Here is an 18,931-nt window from a genome sequence, read left to right on the forward strand (position 1 = left end):
AAGCCTTATCAATTAATAAGGACTAGCCTGGGAAAACTACAAAGATACGGAAATTCTATTTAAATTAGCTAATTGAGCGAACTGCGAAAATATTGCCTCATATGCCCCTGAATTACTAAGGGAAAATTTCATCCACCCCATCTTTTAGCTCTCTTGTGTATTATATTACGATTGTGTGGGGTTCTCCGGTTCTCTCCAAATTCATTTCACATCACATCATCACATTCAAATTCGAGTTTTGTCTCATAGATGGGGTGCGAGTGTAGCGTATACGCACTATATGAAATTGTTGATAACGCCATCTACATCTGTGGTTGGGAACTACTACTGCCATAGTGGAAAGTTGTAAACAGTTTGAGTTCACGTTTACGCTGTAAACATATAGATGGCGCTTTAATTCATGCGCGTCCGCAGTTTGTAGGTGCCATCTATTGAAAAATGTGTAAACTAAGTGGGCAGGTTGTGCTGTAGTAACTTTGTGTATACCTTACAGAGATGGCACTGCCATAGCGACCAATTTCAATAAAATGTTATACATGTTATAAACTTAGTAAAAAAATTATTTATTTTTAAATGTGCTATGAATTTTCAGTATAATTAAGATTAAATTAACAAGACTTATAAGGTATAACTTTATTTGGATGGCGATTTTAGAATGGTCTTGGGGCAGGGAAGAATCAAGGCAAATAAATAAAAATAAACATATAATAAATAGTTATAAGTACAGTATAAGTAAGTTTGATATTGTCTTCATTTTACTTAAACATTTAAACAAAGACGCACTACTAATAAATATGTTAAACAACATCTTGCAAAAACCAGCGAGATGAGAATTTTCAGTACAATCAGATCTTGCAGCAAAAGGAAGAATTATATTCCTTGTACCTGCAACCGCATTACGCTACATACGAAGTAATAAAGCAAGCGCGGTAGCCGGTTCAAAGCGAAGTAATTATTCATCACCCGAACAAATCTTAAGCAAACAATACAGTGCTGATGCATAATTACAGAGAGATAAAGACCCGGTGTAAGTACAAAGTGGTAAGTGGGAACTCAAAATAAATGGCTGTGGACTACGATATTAGTTCCTCGTTTGTCGGAGTCGCTACGCGGCTATTTTTTTAAAGGCACCGTAGGGTTAATTGTAACGAAGCGGTATTCGGACAGTGAAATATTTGGAGCGGCGTGCCGGTAAGAAGTTTGAAGAAGGTATTTCGGGTATCCCTTTTTCCTTTCACCAAATTAAAATCGCGTCTGTTACGATTTCCGAATGTATAAATTTTGGGAGTACCTACCTAATTATTTTACGTACTTATTACCTTAAGCACTGTTTACCTTTATGTAAATATATTTTTAAGCCAAGCCAACATCAAAACCAACACAAAAGTTCTATCTTACACATGCTATCTAAATAAGTATAAAATATAATTATATAAGTCTTATATTTTCCGCTTTGATCTTAACTTTACCTCAAAGCGCTACTCTAAAAGGTTTTGTTCCAAAAACTCGCTGTCAGCTAACAATGTGAAAAAATGCTAAGTTTAAAAATACTTCATTAAACTAACTTTTATCTACCGTGTTAATCAATGGGCGTGGGCTAGTACAATCTGATAGTGGGATTGAAAAATGCTATATATCGTCAGCCAACTATGGGAAAAAGCACTTAAAGCGATGATCCTAGAGCATAGTTTAGAATACCCGGAAAGTTGGACCACATCGATTGTTACAAGGAAAACAGCAGTCTAAGCAAACTGGACTTTTATAATAACGACAGTGGATTTATTGGAACATCCTAATACAATTAATATAGAATTAAGTCGTTGAATTCAAGAGCTTCACTATTCTTTGAGACCATAACTAGTTACCACGTGATACATACAGACTAGCCTATTTAATATTAGCATGAACGAGCTCAATGGTGCGGCAATAAAATTTTGATAGTCTTGTCTAAAAATTAATAAAATCTTTTATTTGGAGTCCAGCTGATTTAGAACCCATTTAAATCTGCTCGGATGGCTTATAGCTGCCAGAAATTAGTAAAAGTGCCTGTCCAACCGTAAAAGTTGTGGTGATATTTTTTATTGTATTTTTATTGATGACAATAAGCAGCATTTGGTGATTCTTAGTAATCTGAGCATCATGATGATATCCATATTAATTCATTTCTGCGACAAGACTATAAAATGGTAGCCCAAACTCGGCAGGATATTCGCTAGATCGACAGGCCGGTGTATCTAACAGCAGTAGTTCGTAATAATAAAAATGTTAATGGTCTCATAAATAATTTTCATAATATCCGAAAAGCTGTTTGGGATTGTTTTTAGTGGTCTAGGCAAAGAGATAAGATCGCAACACAAGTGAGCTCGTATTCAATTTGCCGGCAGCGCAGTTGTTGAAAAATAATTAAAAATGCAATTAAAATTCACCATAAATCCGTCAGCGGCCCCGCCTAGCGTGTAAACAAACTCAAATTAAAACCAAACTATAAATAAATGCGTCGTTATGTTGTTTTAGTGTAATCGTATATCGAGGCTCCTGGATTTTAATGGTTTTGTTACGGTGACACCCAATCACACACCATATTGAATGTCAACCTAATGGAATTCCGCGATAATAATTCACTGATTGTAAGATCTTAACTAAAAACTACTTACTGTAACGAAATATTTTTTCCAACTTTATTAAAGTTACATTATTTTCTTCCCATACTAAGGCTGAAATAAATATGTGTACCTAAACCACGGATATTTAATTAAACATACGTAGAGCTTGAATACCTGTATGACTAATTTATTGATTCAGGAAACTTTATGTTATAAATACATTGAATAAATACTACTTAAATATGAAATTATTTGAAAATCAATAAACACTAACACAACATAATAGCAATAATTTATATTCAAAACATATGTACATGCAGAATATCTTGGTTAATTAACACGGCATTAATTGTTTCGCGAAACACGCTCGGTGTAATAGTGCAGTCACTTGGCGAATGAGGATTATAAAATATCGCAACAGCAATCAAAATTTTCTCTCACGGCTGCATCCTATCTCTCTCTTAATACGAGGTGTGAAAGAGATGAGTATCTTTACTAGGAACACAGTCAAACAGGTGCCCACCGTCTTTTATGGAGGCAGGTGTATTTGTTTAAAGTATCAAATCGTCCAATTAATACCTTTATAAAGAAGACCTTTTGTATCGATCCCGATAATTTCGGGGTATATTGTGTAACTTTTTGTTATACAATTTGAGCAATCAATGGGCTATTAAACTGGGACCGAAACGACAGCAAAAACTTTTGAAACGTTTTATTGTTACAAAACTATTCAAACGCTATTAAAATAAGACACTCGAGCTAATTTATGCTCATGAATTAAAGGGTGAAATTTAAATATTCAAGTTTTTGAATTGTATTGTTTATTCTTCAACATTGGAATCCATTCTGAAGCGTAACGTTATAATACTATGCAAAAAAGGAAGAATAATAAAATTTCACCCTGCACAAATTCAATTTTAATCCAGCAATATCACATAAAGCCATTTTAATTTAAAAAGCCGTTGGTATTCCATATTTGGCGGTCAGCGGTCTAAAAAAATCTTTTTTGAAAACGGCTTTCATTGTAATTGTAAATGCAATGGGGTTTTAACTTATACCGCTTTATTGTAAATATATTTTCAGTCATTGTTTGAATAGAATTACATTTTAAAATTGATTAAATTTTGGTACGAAATGAACACAATACTAATTTCGAACTAACAATAAAAATTAAAAGTCAGTGCTACATAACAAAATCGAACCAAATCAAACCGAATTGGTCAACAAATTGATGACAATTATTATTTTTCTAGGTCAAATATCAAGAAACTTGTTATACCTACTTAGTAATAATTTCATACGAAAACTTTGCCATGACAAGATTAATTAAATAATGTCCAAAATAAATTGCCTACGTCAAATATCCGTCAATAGTTTAATATTGAAATTGAGTTGAAGGAAAACTTAATGTTAAAAAAGTTGGAATTAAAAATTAATTTGCCTATCCTATATTGGTTGTGAAACCAAAGTTGCACTTAATCAAGTATCGGATCTTTTTCAAGATCAACGAAAAAAAAAAACACAAGAATACTGCTATCTAAATTGAAACATTATAGAGCTCCTAGATTAGATAGTTAACTAAAACGAGGAAAAACGAAGTGAATAGGAAACACTAAAACCGGCTTCACTCACACTACCGTAACATTTTGGGTATTCAATGCGTTCATGTTTAAAAGACTTCAATACAACATTCGTCTGCAATCACTTTTAAATAGAACCTCTGTCTGATTATGATCAATCCTCGTAAAGGTGGTATAAGAAAAATAATTACAGTAACCTCAATAATAAGCAGCTTATCGAAGCTATCGTTAATTCATCAAGTCTTTGCTTTAAAAAATCAAATACTATTTTAAAAAGTTAACTACCTAGTAAAGGAAGAATCAGCATAATTGCTGAGTTAACACAAATTGAGCTTAAACTAAGAGGCTAGGTTAGCTGCCGCAGTGGCGGCTGCAACACTGGCGTTGGTGATCGGCGGCTGAGGCATCAGTAGGTCTGCTAGACGACCAGCCTCGCGAAGACCTGACAGAAAGGCCCCGTGAACTGTCGCTGGATAGTTCCTCATCGTATGTTCGCCTACGATGAAAATATTAACAAATTATTAATTCGAATTATTAACAATTCACAATATTCTATCAATCTGTTGATGTCCTGGTGTCAGCCGAAATAAGTCCACTGCTGGACAAAGGCCTCATCCTAGGTGCACCACTTTGCTCGAACTTCAGGAACCAGCATCTATTCCTTCCCGGCGACTTTGGCCAGATGCTGGATGTGCATTCAATCTCATAATCCTATTTGTAGTAAACAAAACAATAGATAGATAAAATATTGGGATTGGCAGTGAGCACATAAATGGCACATAAGGGGTTAATAAGCCCATAGACAATTCAAGACCCATCAGTGCAGAGTGCTACTACAACCAAAAATGTTTGATTTAACACTCAGAAAAAGGGTCTGAATCCAAAGCCCAGCATTTAAAGCAAAATGAATAAAACGTTTTTAAGCTGCTGTGGTTTGGAGCTAGAAGCAGCAGACAGTAATTAATGCTCTTAAAAGTGCGTTTAGTTTTCATATCTGTTTGAAGGGTTATAAAAACGACGCCAAAAACATACAAGTTTTACACTGGGATCATGTATGTGTGGTGTAAAACATAGTAAATATAGAGAGTATATAACCGTCACGGTTCTGACTGCCGAAGGGTTAGAAGTGTAACGTTCCTCCGAAGTCGTTATTAGGTCCCATGTGAGAGGGGCCGGGCTCAATTTTTTCGTCTCATGCATTTGGATGGAAGGGGCAACTCAGGTACTAGTGAATTTAAGATTCATGAAAGTGGCAAGTAAGGAGCTCTATTTAAAATTTAAAAGTGAATCCTGTACAGGTGGCTCATGGGTGCAAAGTAATCACGAAACAGTTTTTCTTCTTCTTTAATATCTAATCATAAAAGAGATATTTAAGATCTAGTATCCAGTGGTTATTTGGGCACAGGTATACGAGTATTTTATCTATTGCATTAGATATTTTAAGAATTGCTACTAAGTCAAACGGAATAATTAAACCTTTTTTGTACACGGTCACTAAGCCAATATTGGCAGTAGGCATCCTTAGCGTTCCTAAAGCGAGTTTCTGACGAGCCATTCCAGGCAGTTAGCAAGGTAATCTAATTAACATTGAAATATTTGCCTCAGTAGACATACCAACACTACGAACTATGGTAGTCTTAGGAGTGAGTCACCATAAACTGCAATATAATTAGAAGGAAGAATTACTTCATCTAATAAAATGCTTACCAGCGAAGAACAGTCTATTCTCTCCTGGAGCGCCCGGGACTGGGGCCGCTAATAGATCGTAGTCAGTGCCAGAGGAACCAACTGCCACGAAACTGTACGAACCCCGAGCGAATGGGTCTGCACGCCACCTATTAAGAAAATGACAAAAAATATTATTGTCATATAATTTAAATATTGTGGATGCAAAGTAAAGGAACAAACCTTTAAATTTTAGTCAGCGAATTTGCGCTAACCATAGTATGTTACATATAATAATACAGTGAAAGAAGACGCAGGGTGTGATAAAAAGTTCGTTAACATTACAGAACCAGACATAAATCAACCTACACACCCGATCTGATAGGTTTCCTGCAAATCGGGACTTGTATCTGTGGATAAATTGGGCCGAGGACATCCAAAGGATTAAATCGGACAGTTTCACCAATTTATCGTATTGTTAATCGTGTCTAAAATTAGAGTTCCTGCGGTGTTTGAATGCCTTACCTTGTCACCACGCATTCCTTTGGTTGAGGCACAGCTGCATGTCCAAAAATGCTCTTGAGCACAGCGATGCATCTGCCTACAATGACGTCATCGGTCACGTTTTCCATCACGGCCGCCGCTTCTCCAGCTACCAGAGCCAACAGCACTGGAGCACTATACAAGTTCCAGAATAGGAACAGTTCACCTACGGCAAACAATGTTTTAGAAACATAAATTAAATAATTAATAAAATCAGTAGCAGTACTCTCAAATCAGTTCGTACAAATTGGCTCGTTACTCAGTCAATTTCAAAGCGATAATCAATTCTGTAGGTCGCTTATTTTACATTCAGTTCAATATGTTACGGACTAATCAAACTTGTTACAGGCCTTTGGTACAATAAACGTTTATAAGTTCTAGCCTTGAGGACAAACGATTAATTAATGCGAGTTTGAGTCGAGGTTCAGACCCAGTCTCCAGTATAGTTCATAATTATTATGAACAGAACATTCTTGTTGAACTACAAATAGCTTACAATATTATACGCAAAGTCACGGTACTATTAAAGAGAACGTCAAACGTGATTTGTGGTAAATATTTTATATACATTTGTTAACGTCACTATGTATGTTTTATATTTGTAGAAACAATGTAGATTGTTATCTAAAGTACTCCAAACTATTGAAATTAATTCAGATGGTCTGATACATAAGAAAAAATACGGTGGGCGAGGATTCTCACATAACTCTTTACGCGTCTAGAGATACACGGACATCAGATAGGCATCCTTAAATGCTACACGGGCCGAAAACGTTAAATTGGCCACGATTTAAAAAAAATCACTAGCGATACATTGTTCCGGCATTCCCAGAGCAAACGTGGGGGGCTTAATGAAGTTAGTACAGTATACAACAAAGAGCTAAGGAGGTGAACTAAAGCATAACGTAAAAAAGCTTGTCTCGGCTTGTTGCTGTGATTTATTGCAAGCGGCGCCCTCAGGGTTCCTCAGTAGCGTTAAATTATTCAGCTTTTAATTCGTTATCGCCGCCACCGACGTTACTACGCTCTACACTATTTACACCTGAATATAATTCATGATTTCGTGGCTGTGCCCCGGATAAAAAAAAGGTTTTACTATAAAATATTACACTGATGTGGATGCTATAATAATACCAACTAACATAAAAATATTTTTACCTCTGATAATGACTAAAAACTAAACAAGTAAAAACGTTGACGTTTCAGACATAAACTTATTCCTGATATTTCTGTAATAACAAAACTTAGAAATAATAAGTTAAGTAAGTAAGAACAAAAGAAATCATAAAGCCTATTAAATTCTAGACAGCTACTACTCAGCTTCTAGTTCTTTATGGAAAATTCATTGGAATCGTTGTTAGATAAGTACCAGTTAAAGTACTAATTTAACAAAATTTGGTACACTATCTTCTTTATTTATTTACCAGACTTCGTTAAAAATTATAACAACACTGAATCAGTAATCTTCCTGGGTTCGGCCTTTTATATAAATAAAAAGTACCACACAATCACATATAAATGACAGTACAAAATACACATTCTCTAATTGATTACTTCCGAAATACCGTTACATTTTTAACTGGCCACATATAAAATGTGCATAAAGTTGCAAGTTTGAGCTCTAGCGCAAGCATCAGGCAATTGATTGGCGGTGATTCAGAGCGGCCGTGTATTAATATTGATGGAATAAACTTGCAGCCCGTCCTGAAATATGAGCTAACGTTGGAAATTCATGTAAATCGAACACACTATCATGGGGTATCACGTCTACGAACCGCACACAACTAAGAGACCATCCCGACAAGACGGACTATCGCCGGTGACTTTGATACGATAATGCAAATTGTGGCTCTGATAGTAAATTTAATTTGTTACCCACTAATCTCCTCGCAGCGACACAAAGATAACGAGTAGTAGCAAAATGGTAATGATTTCTGAAGACCAGTACCCAATTATTGATATCGAATGAGTACGTTTCTACTTCATTAAATAAACTGCTAATTGGTTGTTACAATATCGCTATTATTTACAGTTTTCATTAATTTATACATAAGTTTATGAGTAAGTAGACCTATTAATCCAAACAAACTTACTAATTATAATTTAATCGGTTCAGCAGTTAAACAGTGATTTATGTAATTCATTACAGTGCAGTCCAATAGCTATGTATCGCTCGTTACGAGCGTTAGAGGAGTCCTTGAAACAGCGCAGTGTCACTGACAACAGAATAACGATGAAGTGGTCAGTAGAAATGGTCCCTTAGATATAATTTTGTCCATAACAACGTTGTGGCATTGAATTAACTTGTTAATATCAAACCTCTGCTTGCGGTGGTCGTTCCGACGTGGCCGAAGAGATTTGCGCTCGGATCCCAGAATGTTCGTTCGAAACATAAAACAACTTTATTTAGGTTTCCATAGCCGAGTCGCTTGATTGCTGCCACCTGGAACAAAATTTCGTTTGACATGGAAAGTTGAAATCTGATCTAAAATTGATGGCTCTAAACTGCTCTTCGTGATCCTGATACCAGCAGATCTATTGATCCTCGGCACTGTTACAGAGCTGCAACCCGCTGATATTACATAGCGTTGTACGCAGACACACAACAAAGCTATTGATATGTTTATTGTCGATGATCTAGAGATAAGGCAGTATTCCGCCACGAGCGGTGACCCGTTTGTTTGTGCGAGGTCCGTTTGTCAAGCCTGGTCGTTTGGCACACGGACTAGTGTCCGCAGTATATTGTTATGAGCGAGATGTAGCCTACATCTGCTGCTTCTAACGCTTTTGTCATAATCATTAAGCTGTCGTCAATGCTATTCATTAGTAGAAATTGGGTGATTCTAGATTATGTTGGGTACCGTATGTTTCGTACAGCCAACCAACACATTAAATCTTGAGCACTTGAGACTTCAAAGGCGACGCTTATGACCCAAGATTTTCTTTGAACCGTGTGTGCACGGTCAATACTGAATATGGTATCGTACGAATGTATTGTAGAATTTAACAAAGGGAGAATTCAATACCTTCCAATCAGGTAACGGGGGATCGAACTTGACGAAGTTCTGTTGGTTTTGTCCATTGTTCGCCACGGCCACCTTCAGCACGCCCAGGGGTAGCGTACATAGTACCACGTCACCTGCAAACATATTGTTTTTATAGTAAAGAGTTGAAAAATAATGCGCGATATGTCAATAGAGTGACTGCAATTAACGAAGTCCAAGTATAAATAGTTAACAGGTTATAAAAAGCCTTTTGCTATTCAGCTCGACTGACGACGGCTAATTGGATGTTTATAATTTTTTCTACTATAATACCAATAGATACATTTGTGGAACAACAATTTTGATACATTTGTAGTACCTATTGCTACAAATGTATCAAAATTGTTGTTAAAATTATGTTCAGCTAAAATGATAAATTATTGTTACACATTTTTAAATTAAATCTAAAACAATATCAATACTATACAAGAAATCTGTAAGTAATACAAGCAAGCATAAAAGTTAAATAAAAAGGGGTTGTAAGGTGGAAGCAATCTTTGTAAAAGGTTAGGTTAACCCAAACAAAACCTGCAAAATGCTAAATAAAGATTTCCTTATATCGTACACACGTTGTATCTATTTGACCTGACTAGAAAGGTTTCTCCAATTGATTCCTCGGGTAAAAGGATTGTGTTGTGAATCAGATTGCATAGAAAATCGATAAAAGCTTAAAGCGGTCCAGTTCCGTGTTCTTTTGCAGGATTGTACCCAAGGTCGTTACAGAGGTTTTATTCAATTCTAAACGTATAAAGAAACCGAGTCATATTATCCTATTTTTAACAAGAAATGTAGTTGTATTAAATACGCACAGCAATACGAATTATAAAAAGAGACAAACAAACAGCTGCAATATTGCAATGGTGTGCTAGCATAAACCACTTTCGATAGCATTTGTTTGTTCCTCAGTCACGTCTCAGCAAAAGGAACACAGACAAAGTTTAACGTAACAAGATAACAGTAGCCAATGTCCTTTTCGTAGATATCAACATGTTCCGCTCAAAGTTTCCGAATTCCTGCAATAAACAAACATACAAACGGACTTCCGTATTTGTTGTATTAGCAGTGACGTATGTTTTATGTGCAAAACTTTGATGCGGGCCTGTCACAATATGTCAAACTAGCAAACAGACCCGGATTTGCATGGTTTTGTATGTAAATGAAAAACAAACGAACAAACTACTGCCTACGTTTGACCTGAATTCTATTTTGGGCTGCATAACTTTTTTGTTATTTTATTTAGTAATAGAAACAAAGTTTATATTTGCTATTAAACATTGACTAAAGGGAATATTGTAACAGTAAACTTAAGATCGAAAGAAATAAAGAAGATTCAGCCTCGATAAAAGTAAAAGTACATTAATATGGGCGACATTTATGTGAAATAGAAAAGAATAAAACTTTCCCGAAGTCGAGATTAGAAACGAGAAAGTAAGGCGCAAAAAGGACTTTGTTTTATATTATGTAGTGATGTTAACATCAACCTCATAGTTTTCCTCAATACACGTACTTGGCGCTAAAGCTTTTAAGAGCAAGTTCGGTACGAAACCCTCGGGGACTAACAAAGAGTCGGCCGAATATCTCAATCACAATGCTCTGCAAACGATACCCATGGATGAGGGAAAATATCAAAACCAGTGTTTGATTTCTATGTAATCTGTTTGAGCTTATGGGCTCTTGGCTTCGACCGGAAAGGTTGTCATAATGAGACAAAAATTTCGCAATAAAATGAATGTATAGAATTTATTTAGTGAATCCGGCCTTCGGTTTTATCATTTATACCACGCATTTATTTATTGGTTTTACTTTAGAAAAACACGAATAATTATAAACCCTTCTGCGATTTTTTATGGTAGATTCCGAGAACAATTTTCACATAAGTCCCTAATCATGCCTTAAACGAAACAGCCAATGTCAGCAAAATTTCATAGCGTTAAATTTAGCCTCGCCTTTTTGCATTCTGCCATAACTTACGTAAGTGCTTATAAATACGAGTAATAAAGAGGACACCGAGTGAATAACCACTAAACACAGCTTTAAGGCTATTACACAAAGCATCACTTATCATATTTATATGAGGTATTCAGAATGACATCAGTGCGAATATCTATTGTTAAATAATTCTACTCTATTCATCATATTATATTGTAGGAGAAATAGCTTTGGAGATTTGTGAAACGCAAACGAACCAGAAATAGCTAGATACAGCCTAGCACCGCCTCTTAAACATCTAACTGCCTCGTCTACGATAGACTCCGCCTGTATGCAAATGTGGCGGAAGAGCCTCCGGCAGGGCGAGAGGGGGTTGCGGCGAGGCGGGGAGGGTAGCACAGACCGCCGGGTCAACACAGGCCCGACCGTATTTTTGCGCCTCGTCAAAGTAAAATTAACGCGTTAGAATTGCAAATCATTCCGCGACAAAGAAATGACAAGGAGCCAAGCCGACGGCGTTGTGGATTTTTCTCATAACGCCCATTATCTCGCTTTGTTTTTTTTTTCGCAAACGGCACTTCCTTAATATTAAGGCCACATGAATTAGATTTTTCTTTTTGGAGCGGAAAATACGGGCGCTAACGCAATATGGATGTGTGCCGCCGGCTACAATCGATAGCGAATGCTTTTTTTCCATTGTTCCCTCGTTACGGCACTCGATTTTGCAGTACGTATGCAACTTTAAATAAACGTACGGGAAAGTTATATTTTTTCACCTATTTTTGTGAGAAAATTCAAATCTGTGCACTGAGCTAAAATGCATAATAATTGTTTTTCATTCTCCTTTTATAGAGAGTTTTAAACCATTAAAATGGATGTGAATAATATTTAAGAATAAAGAACACGAGGTTATTACAATAGTCTTATCACATAACCTCTGTATTACAAAATCCTGTAGTTGCTATACAGTCATAAAATCTCCATGTCTAACAGCTTAAACCCGGTGGTTTCTCTTCCCATCACTATCTAGGCTCATTATTTTTTGCTTTATGAAGCCATCCATATCTAAATCTAAAGCCACGGCCAACGCCACAAAAAACGTGTTTTACCTTTAAATGTTTGAGGTTGACTTGGGTTTCTGGTGCTGACAGCCTTCACGGTGACTCCAGGGCCTCCATACTGTATGTCTGTGACAGCCGTGCCCAGCCTGATGTCCAGACCATCGGCCAGAGCTACTGGCACGCAAGAGTAGCCGTTGCGAACTGAAACAAAAACGATTTGATTAAGTATGTTACATCCCTATGGCAAAACTCAAGTAAATTAATAACGCTTTCGAGAGTTTTCAAGCCACAAACTTTGTTATGAGAAGATAGGTAAAATTAGTAAATAGTTCCGCTTTTGTAATAGAAAAGATTGCAATCAAAAATATGGGGGCTACAATTCCAATCGTAAGAAAAGTCAGAAGTAATTTTCAATCGAGTAAAACCTTTACTACGAGTTCAAAAAACAGACGAAGACTTATAACCGTTGTAAAAATATCTGCACTGAGTTAAGTGTAAGTAAATACACGTATCGAACTAATTGGTTATGATTTGCAAGGTGTAAAAACGAGCATTTCAAACTAGCTACTCCAGTTGTTACTTACGAAGGATACTCAACGTGTTATTATTTTCTACATTTGTAGGTAGTATTGCAGTTTGTTAACCCGACTGTCTGTTGCTATGATACCATAATACAGAAGCCTAATAGGAATTTTAAGGTTGAACTAAAATCTTTATTTACCTTCCTTGAAATGCTCATTGCTTCTTTAAAGATCGCCTAAAAAAATAGTTTCTCACTATATATTTATTTACGTAGGTATATTGTAAGATTTAATCAAGCTAAATCACTTTTAATCAAGTTAATTTGTCTCAAAGCGTTCTACCATCGAAGTAAACAAAGTCTTTGGTGCAACTTTCTTCGCTTTGTCTCGAGCTGGTTGGTCTAGTTGTATCTGGCCGATAAACGGGCACACACGATGGGATCACAATGCAGTTTTCAATTAGCCTGATAGTGCGGCGCACTATTGTGTTTTAATAACTTTAAGTGGATTTCTTACTCCATTATGTTAGGTCGTAACGTAGAGCTAAATTGAGTGTAGACGTTACTTATTAAGTACTTTAAAGGATATGAGTGCTAATTTAATGGCTAGCTTTTACGGTGATGTTCTTTTTTTTATGGAAAACTGTTTTGTAAACTTTATCCATATATTTTTATTTAACTGACTTTAAAACACTTAGGTAAACGCACCTATATATAAGCTTATTGCTAATGTAACATAGTAACATAATGCTACCTCAACATGATTTACTTTTTGGCTAAATAAAGGTCACTGGAGACAAAATTGCATATCAGGAAATTTTATCTACGCCATAAACTTCACCAAGATTCTCAAAATTCTTGTTGCAAACCTAAAATGGTGCAGGCTAGACGTGGATATGCCACGGTTTTACAGATGTCCATTCTAACAACGGTGCTATTCTATGCACTGGAGGCTACTTTCAGTGTACACTTGCAACATTGTACCATTTAACGATATTAGCCTAGTTCGTTGTCACAGCAAGCCGTGTTGCAGGAATAAACTGCCCGAAACTAAAGTACCATAAAAGGAGACCGCAAAATGTGTGCAGACAGCGACAACAATAGTGCTTCGCCCGAATGGATGTTAATACAGTTTAGATTAAATGTTTATTGGTGAATGGTATTGCTATCGATGACACAGTTTCGTGTATAAGTATTTTAGAAAACGTATATTGAATAGACAGTTGTTATAGTTATGTTTAGCTTTAGCATTGCTATAGTTATAGTTAAGACTGTATGCTTTCTAACTTAACTTGGTAATTTTCTAGATAAAACAGTTTTTAAATAAATAGCATCATAACCATTGTAAAACATAGGCTTTAAAATAATGTTTTGTAACAGGATGTAAAAGGAATATATTACTTTACTCCCAAAAACTTCAGCATCATTGAATTACACTTGTTAAGAATGAGGCACAGAGATACATACATGCCGCCATCTTCAAAGCAACATTTTTGTAAAGAGCTTTTTATCTTCTGCAAAATACGAACTTGGTTTTGAGCTTATTACCAATTTTATTATGTGTTAATGTCGGAGGAAAGATCCAAAGCATTGAAGCCAACAAAAAATATTTCAATAATATCGTTAGCCGTTAACTGGACTAACCGCTCGCCCATTACCTCGGCAATTTACCTCAGCACAATATTGAACGGGTTTTGAAAAAAGACGGACAAGACAAGTACGTGTCGACAGTAATTTTGTGGGTTCTGTCAATTTCTAATAAAGCGTATTCATAACTTTAATCGGTTTCTCTTTATGTGAAATATTTCTAATTATGTATCTCCATCTGGAAGTCTTACCAACCTGAGTGTGTTAAATTATATGTGATGATTGAATTTTGAAAAGCTGGATCTAAAGCTATCTATTATATTTAAAGGTATTTTCCACTTTTTCTTACATTTTCCGTCGGTTTGTACCTACGTAGTTGGTCAGCCGGTTTACCAAATACCTAAATAGCCACGTCCCGTGAACTAACAGCCTTAACAAAGTTAATATTGTTTCCTTCAAGCCGGACCCTAAAATCGGCTTACAAACGGAATTAACAAGGAGACCGCAGTCGGTTGGCTCGAAAGAGCTCCCAATTTACCGTCCACCTGGAGTGCATCCCCGACATTGTAGCGTTTAATGTCATTACCTTCGGTTTGATGCGCGTATGAAACGTGTCACACCGCACCCATTGCCTCTCCGACCGGGTTTAAGGGTGACATGAAAGTTTTTGGAAATGTTACTGCAGTTTATATAGAAGCATAATTTTTAAACCCAATGTCAAAACAATTTGTTAACTTATGTTTAGGACAGGACTAGGACAATTTATACTTCTAGTATATTTTAGTGTTCTGTTTTGCCACTCTAAATACCAATCGTTGAATCATTTTTTATGTATTAAAACTTCTAGCTTTATTAACTGGACGCGGTTTTCATTATTTTCTCCGTGCTCATAAATATCCATGCAGGCTATCTCGGCAGTGCCATGCTAGTATTTGTCACATCAAGTTGATCTATGTCAGCGGCGTGAATCTCGATCACGGAACGTTGGCAGTCAACGTGATTTGTTGGTTCAACAGGGAGGGCAACGAGATTCTACCTCTAAACAATGTTACGATAGCGTTTGACGGGCGAAACATACAAACTTGCTAAATACTTTGATCAAGATTTTGTATCCTCGAAGGGAATTCACACGATACAAAAGCGTTATTTATCAAAGTAATGAAGAGTATAACGAGTAATGTACTGAGTGAACGATTCATCAAACATGAAGCTTACCCCTAGGCAGAAATACTTGAGAAATTGATGGCTATATTTCTTTTAAGTCGTTACTCAAGAACAAGGAAATCTTGGTCAATTCGCAGGGTATCTATTTATTTTTATGTAACTTTGAAGGAAATTATTACAATTTATGAAATAGTTCAGCAAATATTGCAAATTGATCGTGCCTATAGATCCAAAAGTTTTGTGTTCAATTCATGTTACTACACAAAATAGATAATAATGTTCACTACGTCGTGGAATCCTATCTCGAATGTTAACTGTCGATCGCGTGTATTTAGAATGAGGCATTTGCATTGGTTACACACGAAACGAAGAAGTTACAATTGAAACATTCTAAATACATCCCACACAAGTTCTCGAGTATCGCATTAAGGATTAAGCAACTTTGTGAAATATCAAAAGCGTACGGTATCCGACGAGTTAAATGGCAAAAGTTCACCACTGCAGCTCATTGCTTGTGTGAAATTGTATGGTGGAATCCAGGATACCAGCGGCCATTGGGGTGGCTGTAGAATTAAAATTGGCGATAGCGACGCAGCGGATGGACCACGTGGAAAATACTGTGAAAATCGGTGCCCTCCGGCGACCGACTGGCAACCGCTGCGGGTATGTGTCGTGTTGCCCCTGGAAGTGACATGGGTGCAATGTCATTATTATGTGGTTTGTTCGTTTTGACATTTTTCAGTCCACATTGTATTGCTAAAGCTGTGTTTTGTTTGTGTCATTAACGATATTAAGGTTAAGTTAGGTTAGTTAAGAATAAGTATGCATGTGGTGAAATTACCGAGTTATATGCTTTTAACAGGCCATATACTTAATTCTGTAATTGAATGACGTAATATAAGAAAAAAAAAACCATTATGAATTATTAACATTATAGTTTTATGCGAAGCGCATCCAGTGTATGGGAAAGTCGAGTTCTGAGTAGGGAGCCACACTATGCATGTTATGTTAGTACATACATGCACCCCTATGGAACTTCTCATTGTCGACAGTTTTAGAACGGCTTTAGCAATTTGGCTTTGTGGTCTTGTGTGGAATTTTTGCTTTATGGTCTAAGCTTCAAAATACTTGCTTTTGGGGCTTGAAATAATGAATCCATGGAAAAATAACTCTGTTACAATGAAACAAATCGTGCATTGTTGAAGCTATCGTAAAGATAGGTAAATATTTCGTTTACGGCTGAAATTTAAGCCGAGAGATAAGAAATAAATGTGTGACGTGGCATTTGCGCGAAATGAAATTATAATTCAACGTGGGCCGTAACTGTTAAAGATAAGTTTTGTTTATGTTACATTGTGTACTGTAAAATTTACGATTGTCGATTTTAATTCGGGAATCGGCCATTAACGCGACGCCGGGAAAAAATACGCAGCAATTCGTTGCTTAAAGAACATTAAATTAAGCGTAATTTGAATAATTTTACGTGGCAGTGAACACAAATAGCTGTAATTAAAGTACAAGTAGGTATATTTTGCGAATTGTGCCAAACTGAAAACAAAGGACGGCCGAAACGCTTAGTGAGCACGATCAATGTGAACAAGCTACATATATTTAAATACGCAAACATGAAGTAATATTATTTTACGTTATATTTATAATAATACTACATGTCCAGAGGAGTTATGGTGCCTATAAATTTCAAGAAGAGAATTGCAATCATAATGCATTCTACTATTTTTACGAAAAGTTATGCCGTGTCAAACGTGCATAATAAATCTTTAAACATGACAATTGTGTAATCAAACTTAATGGAAATTGTTCGAACTTAAACAGATAAACTGAAAACAATTGATGACATGACATGCGAATGATAAATTAACAATTGAATTGTCAAACAAAACAATTGGATTCCGTCGTCCATTCGATTGCTAATTATTCAAACAGGGGTAATTTACTATTTAAATATTAAAATTTTAATCATACATTTTTTGGGTACAATATTTTCGTGTGGACATAGGTACACGCGGATCACTTTGCCACCCGTATTGACAATATGTTTTGGACATTGTAGTTTGGTAAAGTGTACCTTATGATAATTTGGTTCAATGTGCGATATTGTGTACTAAAGCATGAAAATAGCGCTTATTACCTATACACAGCATTAATACAACACCTAATTATTTCTGTAAATGACTAGGCTGTGTACTGTTTGTTGGGGGTCGCGGGTTCGAATTCCGCACAGCGACAAACGTTTGTATGGCCTACAGATATTTGTTCGAGTATTGTGAATATGATTTATGCGTAGAATGACTCCTACGGCACAGGAAATACTAGCTGAATGTCTATTGACTTATGGCTTATTAAAAGTTAATGTCAAATGTTAGTTATTGGCATTCGATGTCAAGATGATACAAACTTGTTTTTTTTTGCCATGCATTTTTTGCACAAATCTGTCTCATAAGTTAAAGAGCCAAAAGATTTAAATGTAATGTCGAGTAAACATTTCTTTTCAGTGTATAATTTGTCCATTATTGTGACTTTATGACTGTCGACTGCGACAAAATCCAGCGATTTGTCACTTAATAACAGGCGGTCTGTTTTACGAGCTTTTCGTATTCCGTGCGTAATAAATTTTGTTTTCACAAAAACGAATTAGGTCTAAAATTTTATTATTACACTTTATAGTCAACTTTATCAAATGGGATTACATTGGAATACCAACAAGGCGACATCGTAAACTCTCGGACAACAGATTTTTAATAGCAACTAGTATTGTTCGTTAAAATTTATGAAGTCATATGTTCCCATTGTCGGTTTAATAATGACTATTATAGTAAATGTACACTAATAAACTAATTGACTATTAGTTAACGTAGTGAGTTCGTTAGCTATTCCATTACACAATGATAATAATTACAGTGCGACTGTATTATCTGTTTCGCAATAACTGTAAAGCGGGACTTTACTGAAACTGAGATTAACGACGGCACCACACCAAAACATGAAAATGGAACACGTAAAGGTTTTGTTCATTAATGGGACCTTTAATGTAATAAAGTGGGTCTTTAAAAGTTTATTCATATAAATTGTGCTGTCAGATTTAATATTAATGCACTCCATTACAACTGAACCACTCATTTCGGCCGCAGATGGCCATCATTCACATCACAGAGTATTAATTAGCATATCATAATACTTAGGAACCCAAATGTCATGTTTAGCTGTCCTTTACGGC

At 35.9% G+C, this 18,931-nt stretch overlaps 1 protein-coding gene across 1 annotated transcript in view; it reads right to left on the reverse strand.

Annotated features, from left to right (window-relative positions):
* Nucleotides 1-3,300: 3,300 nt before the first annotated feature.
* The window catches only part of LOC124633665 (lysine-specific histone demethylase 1A), a 243,195-nt gene continuing 227,564 nt past the window's right edge, over nt 3,301-18,931 (reverse strand). The window contains exons 11-16 of the mRNA XM_047168968.1: nt 12,474-12,626; nt 9,418-9,530; nt 8,711-8,834; nt 6,374-6,557; nt 5,891-6,018; nt 3,301-4,679 (exon numbers count right to left, since the gene is read on the reverse strand). Of these exons, the coding sequence (XP_047024924.1) occupies nt 4,522-4,679; nt 5,891-6,018; nt 6,374-6,557; nt 8,711-8,834; nt 9,418-9,530; nt 12,474-12,626 (860 nt within the window). The 3' untranslated portion in view covers nt 3,301-4,521. The remainder of the gene's footprint in view (nt 4,680-5,890; nt 6,019-6,373; nt 6,558-8,710; nt 8,835-9,417; nt 9,531-12,473; nt 12,627-18,931) is intronic.

Source organism: Helicoverpa zea, chromosome 10 (assembly GCF_022581195.2).
Source record: "Helicoverpa zea isolate HzStark_Cry1AcR chromosome 10, ilHelZeax1.1, whole genome shotgun sequence".
NCBI classification, from domain to species: Eukaryota; Metazoa; Arthropoda; class Insecta; order Lepidoptera; family Noctuidae; genus Helicoverpa; species Helicoverpa zea.